General features: G+C 35.9%; 1 protein-coding gene across 6 annotated transcripts in view; it reads left to right on the top strand.

Moving 5' to 3' along the window:
* Tsp66E (Tetraspanin 66E) overlaps positions 1-17,837 on the top strand; it is a 238,820-nt gene that overhangs the window by 210,825 nt on the left and 10,158 nt on the right. For all 6 annotated transcript variants that reach the window (XM_067110596.1, XM_067110599.1, XM_067110600.1 and 3 more), the window contains exons 4-7: positions 4,684-4,911; positions 9,672-9,746; positions 11,008-11,115; positions 12,996-13,181. In XM_067110596.1, the coding sequence (XP_066966697.1) occupies positions 4,684-4,911; positions 9,672-9,746; positions 11,008-11,115; positions 12,996-13,181 (597 nt within the window). The remainder of the gene's footprint in view (positions 1-4,683; positions 4,912-9,671; positions 9,747-11,007; positions 11,116-12,995; positions 13,182-17,837) is intronic.

Genomic DNA, 17,837 nt, shown 5'->3' with positions numbered 1-17,837 from the left:
GAGAGACCTGGGTTCGATCCCGACGTGAGTCAGAAATTTATTTCTGTTCCACACGTGATTGTGTGTTGATGATTTCTATATATATATATATATACACACATATACATACATACATACATACATATATAATATTGGTTAGTACAAGAACTGTAGACAAATCACTTCAAAGGCAAGTCAAAAAAATTCTTTCTCAGCAGTTTTAATCGAAATCTGGAAGAGAAGAGAGTTCGGAGATGACACTAATCACCTAGTGAGCACTCAAAAGAAGTTATGCACCTGCTCTTAACAATAATATTAACATGAATTTGCCGGACACACGCGCACCATTTATATAGACACATGTATGGTGTATCATCATACCTTTATTCCCCTTGAGAGGGAGTGGAACCAGAAGGGTAGAGCCTTCAGACTCTCAGCAAGCCTGTAGAGAGATAGCGGCATGCCCTTTTTTTTTATGCCCAGCTGAGCATTGGCACGTCTGGGTCACCTGGTTGCATTAGACCGGTGTGAACTACGACCTAACTGTATTTTTTTTATACATTTATTTATATATTTTATTTTTTATTTACTTGTGTGTGTGGTGTTGCTGGTGATTGCATCGCATACAAGACTAAAATATTTTATTTTACTCTTCCCTGAATCCTTATTCATGTACACTATTTATTTGTTTATTTATTGTCTTCTGTTTGTGTTTGTTTGTGTGTTGTTTACGATGTATGCATTGCATGCAAGGCTAAAATATATATACCCTCCACTATTTTATTTTACCCTTCCCTGAATCCTTACTTATTTACTTTATTTATTTATTTATTGTCTTTTGTTTGCGTTTGTTTGTGTGATGTTTATGATGTTGGCATTGCATACAAGGCATGTATATAAAACCCTAGGTTTTTTCTTCTTCCCCGAGTCCCGGGTCCAAAGTGTTTTGCACTGGCTAGTACATAAACAGAACAGTACACAGAATACCCTGCGTCTGTATACAAATTGACAAACGTATCTTGAGTGACAGCGCGCAATGAAGAGGAAGTCTTGTCCATGTTCATGAAAAGAGGAAACCCGAGTGTTATAAACACCTCCAAACTGTTCTCGGTTCGGCTGAGAAATGACTGACTCAATATTAATATCTCCCATGTTAGCATCCCCCAAGTTAGTATCTCCCATGTTAGTATCTCCCAAGTTAGTATCTCCCATGTTAGTATCCCCAAAGTTAGTATCTCCCATGTTAGTATCCCCCAAGTTAGTATTTCCCATGTTAGTACCCCCAAGTTAGTATCCTTCCATGTTAATATCTCCCATGTTAGTATCCCTCAAGTTAGTATCTCCCATGTTAGTATCCCCCAAGTTAGTATCCCCAAGTTAGTATCCCCCATGTTAGTATCCCTCAAGTCAGTATCTCCCATGTTAGTATCTCCCATGTTAGTATCCCCAAGTTAGTAACCCCCAAGTTAATATCTCCCAAGTTAGTATCTCCCAAGTTAGTATCTCCCATGTTAATATCCCCCAAGTTAGTATCCCCCAAGTTAGCATCTCAGCGCCAGAGTAAAACCGCATGAAATTACATTGCTGCAACTGACGCCATGCTGAAACAAAGGAAGCAGAGCAATCCTGCGATACAGGAGGCAGCGTTCCCACTGCAGCAAACATCCCTTCCTCCCCTTCGTCCTTATCCGTCATTATATGTAAACAAAGAACCTTGGGAACGGAACGGGAGTCACACTGACAATGGCAGTCTGCATTTCATTGAATGAGGTTCATTATTAATCAAAACGAGTAACATCTGCAGAAATGATACTTTTATGAAGAGCCAGTAGATGTGATGATGTGTATAATATGTACATATATATATATATATATATATATATATATATATATATATATATATATATATATATATATATATATATATATTATATATATATTATACATATATATATATATATATATATATATATATATTGTATATATAAACATATATATATGTGTTTTATATATATATATATATATATATATATATATATATATATATATATATATATATATATATATTATACACACATACATACACGATTTAACTACACATATAAAGTGGCTCACTTCAGTGTGCATAATAAAACTCTCTCTCTCTCTCTCTCTCTCTCTCTCTCTCTCTCTCTCTCTCTCTCTCTCTCTCTCTGTGTGTGTGTGTGTGTGCACTCAAGCACGTTTATCCATACGTAGGATTTTAAGTTATCATAAAACTGTGCTGCGGTCATGATTCCATATTTGTTCTCATTCTATAGTAGAGCGACTCCTCGTACCGGTCGGCCTTGACCTAAGCTCTAGATTAGGCTTAGAGCCAAGAGTTCTCCTCCGATCTTCAAATGTACTTGATTTCACGTCTGGGAAATTCAGCGTTTTATTTAAGGTGATACAATAGAAAGACCATAAATAATAGGGATTATTTAGCGCCGTTATAACTGTGAAGTAGCTAGGAATGATTAGTTGCGTTTGTTCAAAGATGCGGGATACGTTATCACCAAGGACTCGCGCACAGATGGTTTGATTTCTGACAGACAATTTGTCGTAGTTCCTGGTACCGTGGAATAGTGTATCAAGGTCAGTATGTATTGCAGGAGTGCCGTTATTGTGACCGGAATTATACGTGTATACTTACATATCACCCACGCATACTTACATACATTATATATACACGCATACATTTATATATAAATAAATAAATATATATATATATATATATATATATATATATATATATATATATATATATATATATATATATATATATTACAAACATTAAGCTACAAATTTCGTGTAGTATACAATTCGCTCTACCTCGGTAATAATGCCGAAAGGGAATTGTAATTCCCCTTCGGTTTTATTCCGGAGGTAGCGCGAATTAGATATCAAACGTCATTTTGTAGCTTATTGTTTGTGAATATAAAACACGTGACGGTGATGTAATTAAATTCATGTGCATGTGTGTGTATGTATTTAATATATATATATATATATATATATATATATATATATATATATATATATATATATTATATACTGTATATTGTGGGTATGCATATATTCTGTATTTATTTCTAATTCTATAATCTTTACCCCCCTCAGAGAAAAGACCCAAGTTTTTCATTTCCGCCTGCGTCTCTTTCCATGCCGTGGGCCGTTTGCAGAGAATTAACTTTTCGTTTTTGCTCCATTTTTGTTTTCATCTCTTCGTTCAAAGTGCCATTGTATGGCCTCCTCCGTTCTGGCTGCGAAAATTTACTGCAGATAAATTCGCCCACTCTCTTTACATTTCGCCCCAATTTCGAGCATTGCAATGATACCTTTTGCTGCGTCTTAATGTCCTTTTGCAGCAATGGAGCGAAATTCCCCGGTCGTCTGTGCTAAGTTATTGTCCTGTCCTCTACTGGGGCTGGCCGTGGGAGGGGGGGATATGGGGGGAGGGGGCAGAGAAAAGGGAGTAGAAGTCGTGCAGTTGTTCTTGCTGGGTTAATCTTGAATGGCCCTGCGTATGAAATTTCTCTCTCTCTCTCTCTCTCTCTCTCTCTCTCTCTCTCTCTCTCTCTCTCTCTCTCTCTCTCTCCTGTAACTGTAGGTTAAAGGGAGTTTGGTGAAATGAAGGTTACAGTGTAAAGTTACTTTACATCATAAATAAAGTGTTGTATTTTATTTCCATCTTCCCTGTAATATATATAATACATGTGTGTGTGTATATATATATATATATATATATATATATATATATATATATATATATATATATATATATATACTGTATATATATATATATATATATGCATTAAAATTAAAAGTCTATTGGAAGATGGAGGATTATTGTATTCATGGAAAAAAGAAATAAGAAAATTCCAGAGCTTCCCATAATGGAAAAGAGAGAATCACCGAACACGGCTTGTTTTTGTGTTTGCAGTATCCAATGCGATTTCAGTTTCGATTTATTTTCATTAGTTTTTATTACCGCTATTTATCAACTTTTTTTTCTGGGCAGTAGTCCGGTGCCGGTGTAATATCATGGTGGTGATGGAAGTTGGAATGAATTCATTCGATGATTATAGTGATAAGCTGTAAAAGGTATAGAAGTTTTTGAACATAGTAAGGTCAGTATAAATGTGAAATGTAGGTAAGAATTAGGTGTGTATGTATTTGTGTGTGCATGTATAAATATATATAAATTATATATATATATATATATATATATATATATATATATATATATATATATATATATATATATAAATTTCTGACTCACAATGCCGCTGCCAACCAGGCCATACAAGTCATAAAAGACCTGGGTTCGATCCTGATGTGAGTCAGGAATTTATATCTGTTCCACACGTGATTGTGTGCTGATTATTTCCATATATATTTTTGTGTGTAGTTTTTTATATATATATATATATATATATATATATATATATATATATATATATATATATATATATATATATACATATATATATACATACATACATATGTATATGTATATATATACAGTATATTACACATGTATATATGTATGTGTGCATGTATATGTGTATATGAATTATATATATGGGTGTGTATATGTACTATATACATGCACTTATTGTATCATAATCATATTCCCTCGCATATTAGTTTTTTTTTTTTCTCTCTCTCTGTCCCAAACAGGCAGCCGGAGGCACAGTTCTCGCCCTGAGCATCTGGTTAGCGGTGGACAACACGTCGTTCCTGATCCTGACGAGGGTGTCGGAAAATGACAGCCTGCAGGAGTTTAATCAGCCGTCGGTGATGGAGCACGGCGCCTATATCCTCATAGTGGCCGGAGGACTCGTCTTCTGTATAGGATTCCTCGGGTGCTGTGGAGCCGTCTTAGAGTCTCGCGTCCTCCTCACCATAGTAAGTTTTCGGCTTTCATTTTTTTTTTATCTTCGTCTTTCATTTTTTTTTCAGGCAGTCATTCATTTTTTATTTTATTTATTTTCAGCCCGTCATTCATTTTTTGTGTATTGGTTTATTCATTGTCAGTTAGTTTGCAAGGTTTCATCTTTGTGTCTTTCATTTTGTTTTCTTGGTTCATTCATTTATTTTCAGTCTGTCATTCATTTTTTATTTAATTTATTTATTATCAGTTAGTCAGTCGGTGTCATTTTGTGTAGTATATATTTATTCATCCAGTGCAGTAAGTGGCATTATTTATTTCGTATGTCATTTGTTCATACAGTGAAGTTAGTGCCATTGTTTTTGATGTATGTCATTTATTCATCTAGAGGAGTGTCATTTTTATGCCATTTATTCTCTTCAGCGAAGTGAGTCATTATTTTTTTCGTATGTCATTTATTCGTTAAGTCAGTGTCATTATAGTTGGTCGTATGCAGCCATTCATTCATTCTGTCATTCCATTTGTTAGTCAGTTATACTATCTGCTGATTTCAGTCATTCATTTAGTTAGTCAGTCATTATTTGCTTATCAGGTCATTTGCTGTTGGTTATTTATTTGTTTTGTACTTATTTACGTATTCATTCAGCAAGTCATTCCTTCATCTTTACTTTTTCTTCCCTACATTAAGCCGTTCTTTTTACCTTATTTTTTTTTCGTTCTTTGTCTTACTTTTATCGGTTTCATTAAATGTATATCAGTCGTTAATTTAGTTTCCTGTGGATTCAGTCGCTCATCTAATGACCGTTTTTAGTTTTCTGTAAAAGGGAACCATTGAGATAGCTTTGTCTGTCCGTCCGCACTTTTTTCTGTCCGCCTTCAGATCTTAAAAACTACTGAGGCTAGAGGGCTGCAAATTGGTATGTTGATCACCCACCCTCCAATCATCAAACCTACCAAATTGCAGCCCTTCAGCCTCAAGGGTTTTTTATTTTATTTAAGGTTAAAGTTAGCCATGATCGTGCATCTGGCAACGCAACGACGGAGGACACCACGGCCGGCAGAGAGTTCCATGGACCGTGGCTGAGAGTTTCATACAGCATTATACGCTTTACAGAAAACTCGATTGCGCCGAAGAAACTTGGGCGCATTTTTACTTGTTTCTATCCGTTACGTATCAATGCTTCATCGTGTGAATTTCGCCAGAATTTTTTTTTATTTCCTCAGTATTTGTGATTATTCAGATACTTTTGTGTTCCGTCTCGCATGATCGCGTTTACTTTCCCCCGATCGTGAAATACTAATTTTCTGTCATTGTGTTGATGCCATATAATTATATTTCGTAATATAATTTGCTTTCTTGGTGATTAATGCTGATGTAATAATTGAAAAATGGCAGGGTGCCGAACTTTATGTTTATTTCTAGAAAATAAATATCACCTAGAAATTTATGGTAGTGAAGAATATTAGTAAATAATATTTATTGCGTATATTTTGCTAAGAAATGATTTTCAGTGAGAATTTTTAGTATGGCTGCAACGATAAATATTTCCCATGCTTATTTTGCAACGAAGTTACCTCAGATTCCATTGCGCTTGCAATGGCAGGCGATAAATTAAAACGATAAAAATAGTGTTGACATCACGAGGCTCCTAAATTTACGAAATACGAAGCGCATCGAGCGTAACAGACCTCGCACCGAAATTCCCGCCATTATGCAGAAATGCCATGCGCGGGAATGTCACGATTTATTGACGCCTGCGCAGAGAGCCACCTGCTGCACTTCTTCCAGAGTAAGATTAGGTGTGTGGCCTATTTTTTTTCTGCTCAGTTTTAGTAGTTCTAGATTTATGGAATAATTCGAATTGTTACTTGAAACACTTGAAATTTGCTAATGCAAGTTTGCTAAACAGTTTTTCAGTAGACTTTGCTTGTGACGTCGGAATTTCCCGTTTTGTTTTCGTAGGAGTTTTTTGTTAAAAAAATATCAGTTACATTTTGCTCTTGTTGATATTGTGTTCTGCTTTATTAGATTATCCTATGTGATGTTGCAGCCACCTTGTGTGTGTGTGTGTGTATGTATATGTATATATGTATATATATATATATATATATATATATATATATATATATATATATATATATATATATACATACATACACTCATATACATATACCGTATACGTACATATTGCGTGAGGGTGTGCGCAACCAGTTTTTTTTAAATGTCAGATTATTTCCGTAATAATCGGTTGTGGTCGAAACAAAGCCTACGAAACCTGTTCAAGGTGAACTGCTCTAGAAAGGTTTTGTGTGCTACCCAGAAACGGTGTTGCAAGTTCAAGATGACTATTCTCTCTTCAGGAACATTTTCCGGTAGATTTTATCTTTATCTTCAGACAGTTTGTCTTCTCATCCTGTCGATTTCCGTCGTTTGTGAATTTTGCGCCGTTCACCAAGGGCTTCATAAACTTTAAGCCCTTTTTTTTAAGTTTCTTCAAAATCCTCTGCCTTTTTCAACATAGATTAATCAAAACACGTTCTAGGATTATATTTTAAAAGAATCATTATTCCGCTTCAGTCAACGCCTTGTCATTATTGACAAATCTCATCTTAACTAAGATGCCGAAAAAAACCCTCCTTTCTTATTCCCGGCCATCTCTATAGTACGCTGTCACTCTGACAGATTTTTATATAATAGGCAAGCCTTACGTCAGAGTTTGCTTTTTCTGCTTGTTCATAAGTAACATTCTTATCTGAAATTAGTAGGTCTGTCTTTTGATACCTGTCATAACAGACGCTCCCAGTGATCATTTACGCTTTGGAAAGGTTCTCACGTTAATTGTCTTCATTGCTGTAGTAACACATTTTTAACATTTGCTCATTTCCTACCGTTGTAGTTGAAAGTCGTTAGTTCCCTTGCTTTTGTTTGGGTTGAGGCTTCATAGAAAATCAATGCGTTTTCAATTAATACTTCTTGATTTTTCGAGTCTAACGTATCATTAAAAAGTATCCCTTGCATATCCCCATTTGTCGTCATCCCCCTCTGTACTTTCATTCCTTAAGTACCCCCATTTTCCTGTTGTTTTGTGCCCCACCGTAAAAGATTTCAGCGTTATTGGACATGTTCGTCACATCTTCAAGGACCCTTTTGCTTATTTTGTTGGTACTACCTCCATTCTTCCTCTTGACAACCTTTTTTTTTTTTTTTTTTTTTTTTTTACCCGAAGGAATAACCCAACATCTCTAACTTGTCTTTCTCTAGTGCTACAGGTGCCTGTAGCTATCAATATCTTTCTCGCTCCCCAAGCCTTTTCCAGTTTTCGTTCAACAATTTTTTGGACTATGGTATCTGTAACCCAAACTTTATCCTCTTTCCTACCTGCAAACCAAACCATTTCCCCCTTTCTTTTTTTTTCCTTAGGCATTCTTTATTGTATCTTTTACATTTCTCTTATGTCTTCATTCAGTGTAATATAGTGTTCGATTTATCTGTAACCATTCATTCTTTAATAAGATATGTTGGTAAGGTTGTACCTATATCACATTTTTGTTCTTGTTGTTATGCTTATGATCTGTTGTAATGCCTTAAAAACTACACAGTTGTTATTTGGATCAGAAGTAATCAATCTATTGAAGACGTATTTATAATGTAAGTTTGTCTTATTAGCAAATTTTATAATATTTATATATTTATATATATGTATCTATATGTGTATACATTATATATATGCATATACACCTATATATGTATATATATACACATATATATCCTGAGATATTTATGGACACAAACATTTAAAGATATATCTCGTAGAAACTGAATTAAGCCCATTCCAGCCTCTCACGCCCCCCAGCCCTGGATGCAACAGGGTGTAAAACTAGAACTTGTAGGTTTACACGCCCGTTTTATTTAATAAAAAAAACTGTGTCGTATAATATTTTTCAGCTGCCACTTTATATTTCTATATAGTATATTCTTGTGATAAAGTTAATTGTTTTTAATAAAGTATACTCAAACTGATAGTTTTAAGCTTGTATGTTCTTGTGATAAAATTGTGTTTAATGAAGTATACTTAAGCTGATAATTTCAAACCGAAGGCATATTGCTTTATTATTTCAGTTGTTTCGTATTTTGCATATTTTAGACATCTAATTTACTGTTGAGCATTCCCCAAATGTCAAATACTCTAATAGGAGTGATTTAGCATATTACTTAAAATTTTATGACTTCAGTTTGATAACAGAAGTGAAAAATTATATATATATATATATATATATATATATATATATATATATATATATATATATATATATATATATATATATATATATATATACACACACATACATATACTATATATATGTATGTATGTATATATATTTACAATATATATATATATATATACATATACATATATATACACACACACACAATATTCGTTCAGCACGGTAACAGAAATAATTCACAATCAAAATAAGTAATATATATATTTATATATAAAGCACAGAAAAATCAAGAATGAAAACTGCAAAAAAAAAAAAAAAAAAAAAAATTGTTGAGCGACAAACAAAACGAGGCAGAATCTTTTCCTTCTTCCGGAACCCAGAGATGGCCAGTAAAAACCTCCCATGGCTGCTGCCGCCGTCCAGCCATAAGCCCATAAGCATTTAAGCTTTTCGGGAAAAGCCTCTTGGTGCAACGTATAACATTTTAGTGTGTTTTTTTTTCTTTATTTCTCTTCTTTTATTTCTTTTTTTTTTTCTCCCCACCCAACAGTACGGTCTCACCGTCATCGTCATTTTCTTGCTGGAAGTTACTGGCGGAGCCTTGGCGGCAGTCTACAAAGCAGAGGTAAATATACTCTCTCTCTCTCTCTCTCTCTCTCTCTCTCTCTCTCTCTCTCTCTCTGTGCATTCGAATCTCTCTCTCCCTCTCTGTTTCTAGGGGCATTCGAATATTTCTCTCTCTCTCTCTCTCTCTCTCTCTCTCTCTCTCTCTCTCTCTCTCTCTCTCTCTCTCTCTCTCTAGGAGCATTCGAATATCTCTCTCTCTCTCTCTCTCTCTCTTGGGGTATTCGAATCTCTCTCTCCCTCTCTCTTTCTCGGGGCATTCGAATATTTCTCTCTCTCTCTCTCTCTCTCTCTCTCTCTCTCTCTCTCTGGACCACCAGCAGCGAGACTTTTCCCTTTGTTTTTCATCTTCTTGCGAGGCACAAAAGGAAATGTGTGAAGGGAGCGCAGAAAGAATGCAGAAAGAAAGGTTTCTCTTTCTTTTTTTTTTATGGGGAAAGTGTGATGTGGAGTGCGAGGGTAGGCAGGACTTTTAGAGGAGTGAATGAGCCAAGGGAAGGGCATTGAAGTGAAGCATCTAAGAAAAGATCAGGAATGATAAAGGTGAAATATATTTATATATATATATATATATATATATATATATATATATATATATATATATATATACATATATATATATATATATATATATATATATATATATATATATATAAAATATATATATATACAGTATATGTATGTATGTATGTATAATATATTATATATATCTGATGAAAGAGGATCCTTGGTAAAAATGGAAGTGGTGTAATTGTGATTAAAGTCAGGTTAGTGGGGGAAGCATAAGGGGTCGAATTTAAACGGAATTGAGATAAAATGGCAAGATAGGAAATGTGAGTTTATTTTCTCATTTTTCTTCAGATATGTTTATAAAGGTTTACATATGAGACAGTTTTGTAAGGGAGTTTAAAGAAAGGGCATTAAGCTTAGAAGGTAAATCGGGATTTCAAAATGTAAAGACATGTTTAATGATCCCTAAGTTTCAAATTTGTTTCGATTGAAAATCATAAAAGTGACGAAAAGATCTGAACTCATAAAAAAGTGTGTGTATATGAGAGAGAGAGAGAGAGTGACATAGTTATTATCTAACTTATTTCTGAACATCTTTTCCTGCCTTTGCTCGTGGGGCGAGCGAATTAAGCTCTTCCTTCGTGTCAGACACACTGCCTTACCACATAAAAAAAATAAAAAGAGGAGATGCACATAAAAGCCGAGCTGGTGTCGCGCCCAAATATTTTACTGTTCTTTTTGTTTATCCCCAGACGGAAGAAGAACTCCAGAATTTCCTGAAGCTCACCCTAAAGAAATACTACTCCACGCAGGCGACGGCAAATTCCATGACAGTGTCCTGGAATGCTCTTATGGCAGAGGTAAGGAATGTCTTCATTTTCTTTGGCGCTGGTAGAAGTCTTTGCTGGAGAGCCCATACGCCAGTGTATGTCACTCCTTGGTTGATACAGAGATGCCCCGCAGGTCGTTATATCATGGCTGGTGACTCACTGACACATGTACAACAAAATTAGGAACCCTCTCTCCTTCATAATTATCTTGGCATACTTCTTGGATTTAAGGCTGTGGCCATATATGTTATTTCAGCATTGCAGTGTATTTGTATTGCTTGTAACTGAAATGTAATTTTGCTTAGTCCATGAAAAAATTGCTATTTCTGTTATTAAGTAGGTTTTCATCATTGCCAAATATATTTGTTTTTAAATTGTCTGCCAAGATGAAATGAAATGATTTTACTAGTTGACAACTTAAGTACTCATTTTTATTTATAAATTTCAGCTGCACACTCGTGTTTAAGCATATTTATATTATAAAGCTTGTGAAATATGTATATTTTTATATACAAAATCATACGTAATTGCATTTTTTTATTTTCATAAATATATTTCTCTGCCAAGTATGTGTAGCACATAAAGAGAGTGGACTGTTTGGGGTATTTACTGTAATGCTTGTATAATAATTCACATTAAAACATCACATTTGTCATTTAACCACGTGAAAGGTCTACGTGATAGTTAAATTATGAAGCATAATTCATTCCAATTCGTAAATTTTCAAAATCAACTCATATTTTTTCCCTTTGAGTGTCATGTCTGGTTACAACATATGCAAACTGAATTTGGCCCTTTATGAATTCTGTGACACGTGGATAACTTTCATATTAGATTTATAAACACGATTTTAAATATGCAGCCCCAGTTTCGAGGCTTGTAAACCGATGCCATCGCGTGTAAAGTCAGGTTAAGTATTCATGAATCAATGTCAGTAACACAGAAAGAATATGAAAGAAATAATCAGGAGATAAAAACAATGAAAATTGAGCTAAAAATGAAATAAATAAAAATTAATTGAGAAAAATAATCGTCGAAACAATTATCATCTCGTTATGTGCAATTTCAGTCCCGTAAATACAATTTGTAGTCTTGAGTAAACCCAATTTTAGCCTTTGTAAATAGAATTTCAGTCTTCGTAAAACCAATTTCAGCCCTCGCAAATGCAATTAAGTCTTCGTAAACCCAATTTCAGCAATCGTAAGCACAGTTTTAAGTTTAATAAAGCCAACTTTAACGTTAGTAAGTACATTCTCACCTTTTCTAAACTCAATTTCAACACGCGTAAACAACCAGCGAACGTAAACCCAATTTGTATTGTTTGTAAATTATCCTCAACTTCTGTAAACGTATTGTCAACACAAAACATATTTTCGGTTTTTGTAATTCCAGGTTGAACTCGCGTAAAAAAAAGTTTGTAAAAGTTTTTTTTTTTTTTTTTTTTTTTTTTTACTTGTGCGTGCGTTTCTCTATTTTTCAAAGCGCTTGAATCTTACCTTGCTGATTCCCCTCGTCTCGTCTTTACTTACGGAACCTACCATCATTCCCTTGGCATTTTCAACACTGCTATTCACAACTCTAATTAGCTGCATTTCTTTTTCTTATGCTGTTGCAATCTGTATATACAGTAAACTTCTACTGAATCATTGTCACTGAAATCCTCTGCTGTCCTCTTTATGAATATTAGAGGAAAATAGTCCAAGGGGAAGAAGCTTCTTCTGTATCAACCTATCAAGGTAGGGGTGGTTCGGGTTCTGTACCCTATTTTAAGCATATATACATAATACATACGTACATACATACATATATATATATATGTGTGTGTGTGTGTGTGTAATTAATATGTTTTTATCAGTGAACATATATTTGAATCACTTTTTCTCTTTAAACTCTCGGGTCGTCTCTTCCAGCTGAAATGCTGCGGCGTGAACAACTACACTGACTTCGAACTAGCAACGATGTGGCAAACGAACAAGACGGACGGCATGGTGATGCCCGTGGCGTGTTGCATCCTGGAGGGAGACCCCAAGAAGTTCAAACCTCTTGACCCATCTTGTGTCTCTGACCCATCTCCGGAAAATTCCTACTACTTAACTGTAAGTGACTTCTCGCTTGGTGTTTTTTGTCCTTGTTGACCGAGGTGTACAGTCGCCTGAGAGAGAGAGAGAGAGAGAGAGAGAGAGAGAGAGAGAGCGAGAGAGAAAGAGTGTGTGTGTGTTTGTGTGTTTAAGAGAGAGAGAGAGAAAGAGAGAATGAATATCTAGCATTAAGTGGTTGCTGTATAAATTATCATATATGTTTCACGTGATATGGATGTCATTGTTTCATAATCTATCTTGTTAAAAAAAGAATGAAAAGCAAAAGGCAGTTGATTATGATTTCATATATTTGGCAGTCATTCATTCTGGGAAGTATAATCAATCTGTGTACATCTGACATGATGCAGATTAGATTGTCTTTCGATTCTACGTTTTGAAATAACGAATGAATGAAAGTGTTTCATTTACTACAAGACACTCACTCCTCTAGTACTGAGATATGTGTCACTTAACAACACCAGAAATTGAAGACTAAATATCCAGGAAAGTTTGCAAGTTGTGCAAATTCTAACAGTCTCTTTAGAAACGCCAAGACAACGATATGGGATTCTTTAAACTAGTTTTAGAGATGACGACAACATTTCTGGTGGGATAACCCCGTTGAAGATTACATAGGGTCGCTATATACGAGCCAATTTTATTGGCTAGGTAGGTATTAAAATCAGGGGGACTCGGAGAAGAGAGCGAGTCATCAAAGTGAGAGAGAGCGGATGAAAAAATAGTGAGAGGAAGTTGTGGGAAAATTGGGTCGAAATCGTTCGTTCGTTATGGTTATTATACGTCACCATCCCAACGTGACTTTCATTTTCTCTCTTCGGCCACTTAAGGATTATGTAGAGAAGGACTTTGGGTGTTGGGAAAGATTTTTTTTTTTTTGGGGTGGCGGGGGGGAGGATGGTGGTATTGAAGCAGATCGCTTGTAGCCAAAATTTCACGATTGAAAAAGCGAAAGTGCTTCCTGGTGTAATCTCAGAACAACCTTCCCAGCTTTTCCCCTCTTCTTCCTCCTGCAATTAAGAAGCTTGATCTGCTTTCCCATGAAGACTTGGCTTCTTGAGGTATAAAAACGTCACTGAAATTGATCCAGGAAGTCACAGTTGTATTTTTGGGTTTCCGGAAGAATATACTTTCCCTTGTCTGATATATAGCAAGTTCTTGTATCCATGATCAATTATGTCACAGTAACAGCATTGATTTTAATGGCATCCAAGGACGAAAAACATTCCCAGCTCTGTTGTCTCTTTTTTATAAGGTGTTCGTTTACACTGGCGTCACGGCATTTAGGCTAAAATGGTCTTTCGTGTGAGAGAGACTCCCAATTGCAAGATCTCATGATACAAGGTCCACCACGATTTTTGTATAGCGAGACGCCGCCAGCCAGGCAGATTTCGCCAGTTTGTTATTATTTCATCAACGGCGGAACGGTATCGCAACAGCTTGTCTCTCTGTCCCTCCAAGGTTTCTTGTACTTCGACCTTGTCTGTAAGTACGTACGTACGGAGGTGGATTCATCATGCAATGATTATAATATTCTCCATGAGATCCGAGCCGTCATCACGTGATGGGAGGGGCTGTACTGTATCACACCGTCTGTTGTAATTTCACACGGAATGAAGATTGGGTTTTTTATTAATGTTATCATGGATGTCAATATATAGCTGCATGTCTACGCTCGTATTTCCTTTCTTATACTTTTGTCAAGTAATCTTTTGTATCTGGAATTTAACTGTGGGGTTACTGACCTTTTAACTTGTATCTGGTTGCCACAAAAGTGATGTTATGCTGCACTGTTGCCTGTGACAAAAGGCGTAATTTATATTTAAATTACTGGTATCGAAATGAACCTCAAAATATCCGTTAGTCGTCATTGCAGAGAGTTATTTTTTTTAACATGACAAGGTCAGTTTCCACATTAAATAATTATTCCGTTTTGTCAGTTGTTGATCTTGAAAAGGTGATGTATCTTTCAAAAATTGCAATTTGTCATTATAATTGTTTTGTCTAGGTGAATGATATTAGTTGCAGAACTTGCTCTGAAAGAAAATGTCAAATTCACATGACAAGTTATTTAGCACTATTTTTACGTTTTCCATTTCGAAAAATGGCTCTGTTACTCCTCTGAAATGGGGCTCTGACCTCAGAGGATCATCGAGAGACTGAAAAATGTGCGTGTCATGTTATCTTAATATACAAGCAGGCCAATTTTAAGGGGTTTTGTTTAAGGTATAAAAAAAGAACATCTGTTCACCCCCCTACTGTAGTTGTCTGCCCACAAAGGGATATACTGTAATTTAGGGATCATCTTTGTGTATGAAACAGTTTTGAAAAGTCGTGTACATAATTGCTCTTGTAACAGATAGTTGGAATCGACCAGTATTGAATCGAGGTTTTGGATTTAGGCTAATTTCTAAGAGATCTCTTCGAATTGGTTCTTGATAATTAGGACTCATAGCAGTAGGGCTTTCATACCTGGCCATGCCGGACTACGAAACAATGACTATAGGACTTTACTTCGTTTCTTCAATTCTAAAAGGACTCGAGGACATCATTTCCTGTCTTGAACGTGTAAATGACTGTAGGAAATCAGTTCCTGTAGTACTGAAAGAACTCTAGGACATCAGCTCCTACCCTTACATAAAAAAAGGCTTTAGGACATCAGTTCCTGTCTTTGAACATAAATAGGTTCGTAGGACATCAGTTCCTATGCTTAACATGAAAAGGACAAGAGGACATCAGTTCCTGTCCTTAACATAGTAGGACTCCAGGACTTCATTTCCTGTCCTTAACATGGAATGGACTTCAGGACCTGAACATAGATAGGGTTGTAGGACTTAAGCTCCTATTCTCAACATAAAAGGGACCTAAGGACGTCAGTTCTTGCCTAACACTGAATGGGCTTCAGGACATCGGTTCCTCTCCATAACATGTTACGTGAGGCATCTTCCTCATCGATCACTTCAGTTTAGGTACTCTGAATAATCGAATCTGAAGGAGATTAATTTCACGGTACCTCCCTATTCGATAGACTTAAAAATAGAACTTTCCTATGCAAGAACTAACTGAAAACATTTTCAACATCGTAAAGATCATCACGTACTGGGAAGAAAGTATTGATATTTTTCTTATGACAAATGTTAGTAGATGTTTATTTTGTGGCTTTCTGTTTAGTTAACTACTGAATATTCTCGGCCAACTTCTTGTGAATTTTAGTTCAACTAAACTAAGGGTTTTAAATGGTCTCTACTTTAGTTTTTTTTTTTTTTTTAATGGAAGCAGTTGGGAACAACATCCATGGTAAAATTATTTTGATTGTACAAAAAGGACATGTGAATATTCGGAACGGTATTCAAGAGTTTACCAAATGAATAATCAGGGTTGTTTCATCAAAGGGAACCGATGTAAAGCTTCTCCTGTACACTGCAGTGTAGCGCTGCAGTAAATTGTCGAAAGAAGAATTTGAAAACAGGAAGGAATTTATCAAAAATATCTGGTACTGCAGAGACAATATACTTAAAAAAAGCACAAGCAAAGGAGATATAGAACGAACAAGGGAGCCCTTTCAAAGGCAAATGCCCTCTACTACTACTACTACTACTACTACTACTACTACTACTACTACTACTACTACTACTACTAGCAGCCATATCAAGAAAATAAAGAGGAATTGATAGCTAACCTTCTATTCACAGATCTATCGAAAGAAGAAATTGAAAACAGGAAGGAATCCATAAGAGATTTATGGTATAACAGAAACAATAAACTTAACACAAACAAAGGAGGAATAGAACGAGCAAGGGAGGAGCCGTTTCAAAGGCAAATCCCGCACACTACTACTACTACTACTACTAACTATTACTGCTGCTATGTAGCTCCCGACGCCTACGTGATGATGTAGTTATCGGGGGGGAAAGGCCTAAATAATCTCGACCCTGATCAGTCAATATCGGCTTTGGGAGCCCAGCACGACCGTTGCTGGGTGCAGTTGGCCGATACTATGCAGTGTTTAATAAACTCTACTTGAATCACTTCGACCGCTTTTAATGAAGCCACTTTTTTTTTTCTTTCTTTTTAAGGTTCCATGACACACACGCACACACATCCCGCTCCTGTCGGGGTCAGGTTACAATCGCTCCCCGGTCCCGGCTAACTTCATGACGGCTACTTTTCTGCTTCTCTCCCAGATCTTGATTTTGTGTTCTGTAGTGTCTGTGTTTTTCGTTTATCTCCTGCTTACTATTTTTAGGGTGAATTAATCGTTCTGTATGGGTAAGGAGTATCTTCATACTCCTCCAATCAGCAAACACACCAAATTGCAGCCCTCTAGCCTCAGTAGTTTTTATTTTATTTAAGGTTAAAATTAGCTATAATCGTGTGTCTGGCAGCACTATAGGACAGGCCACCACCGTGCCGTGTTTAAAGTTTCATGGGCCGGGGTTCATACAGCATTATACCGAGACCACCGAAAGAGATATCCGTTTTCGGTGGCCATGATTATCACTGTAGCGGCTGTACAGAAAACTCGATTTTGCCGAAGACCCTTCGGCGCATTTTTTACTTGTTTTTTAAGAGCATTGATCTCACCATATGCATTCCTAAGTCCATTTCTCGGCAGAAATAGGACCCGTCAAAATAAGTGTAACTGAGGGCGGTGTG

This window comes from Macrobrachium rosenbergii, chromosome 10, assembly GCF_040412425.1.
Source record: "Macrobrachium rosenbergii isolate ZJJX-2024 chromosome 10, ASM4041242v1, whole genome shotgun sequence".
In the NCBI taxonomy this organism is placed as follows: domain Eukaryota; kingdom Metazoa; phylum Arthropoda; class Malacostraca; order Decapoda; family Palaemonidae; genus Macrobrachium; species Macrobrachium rosenbergii.
The sequence above is the reverse complement of the archived record's forward strand: the minus strand, read 5'-3'. Positions and strand labels throughout refer to the sequence as shown.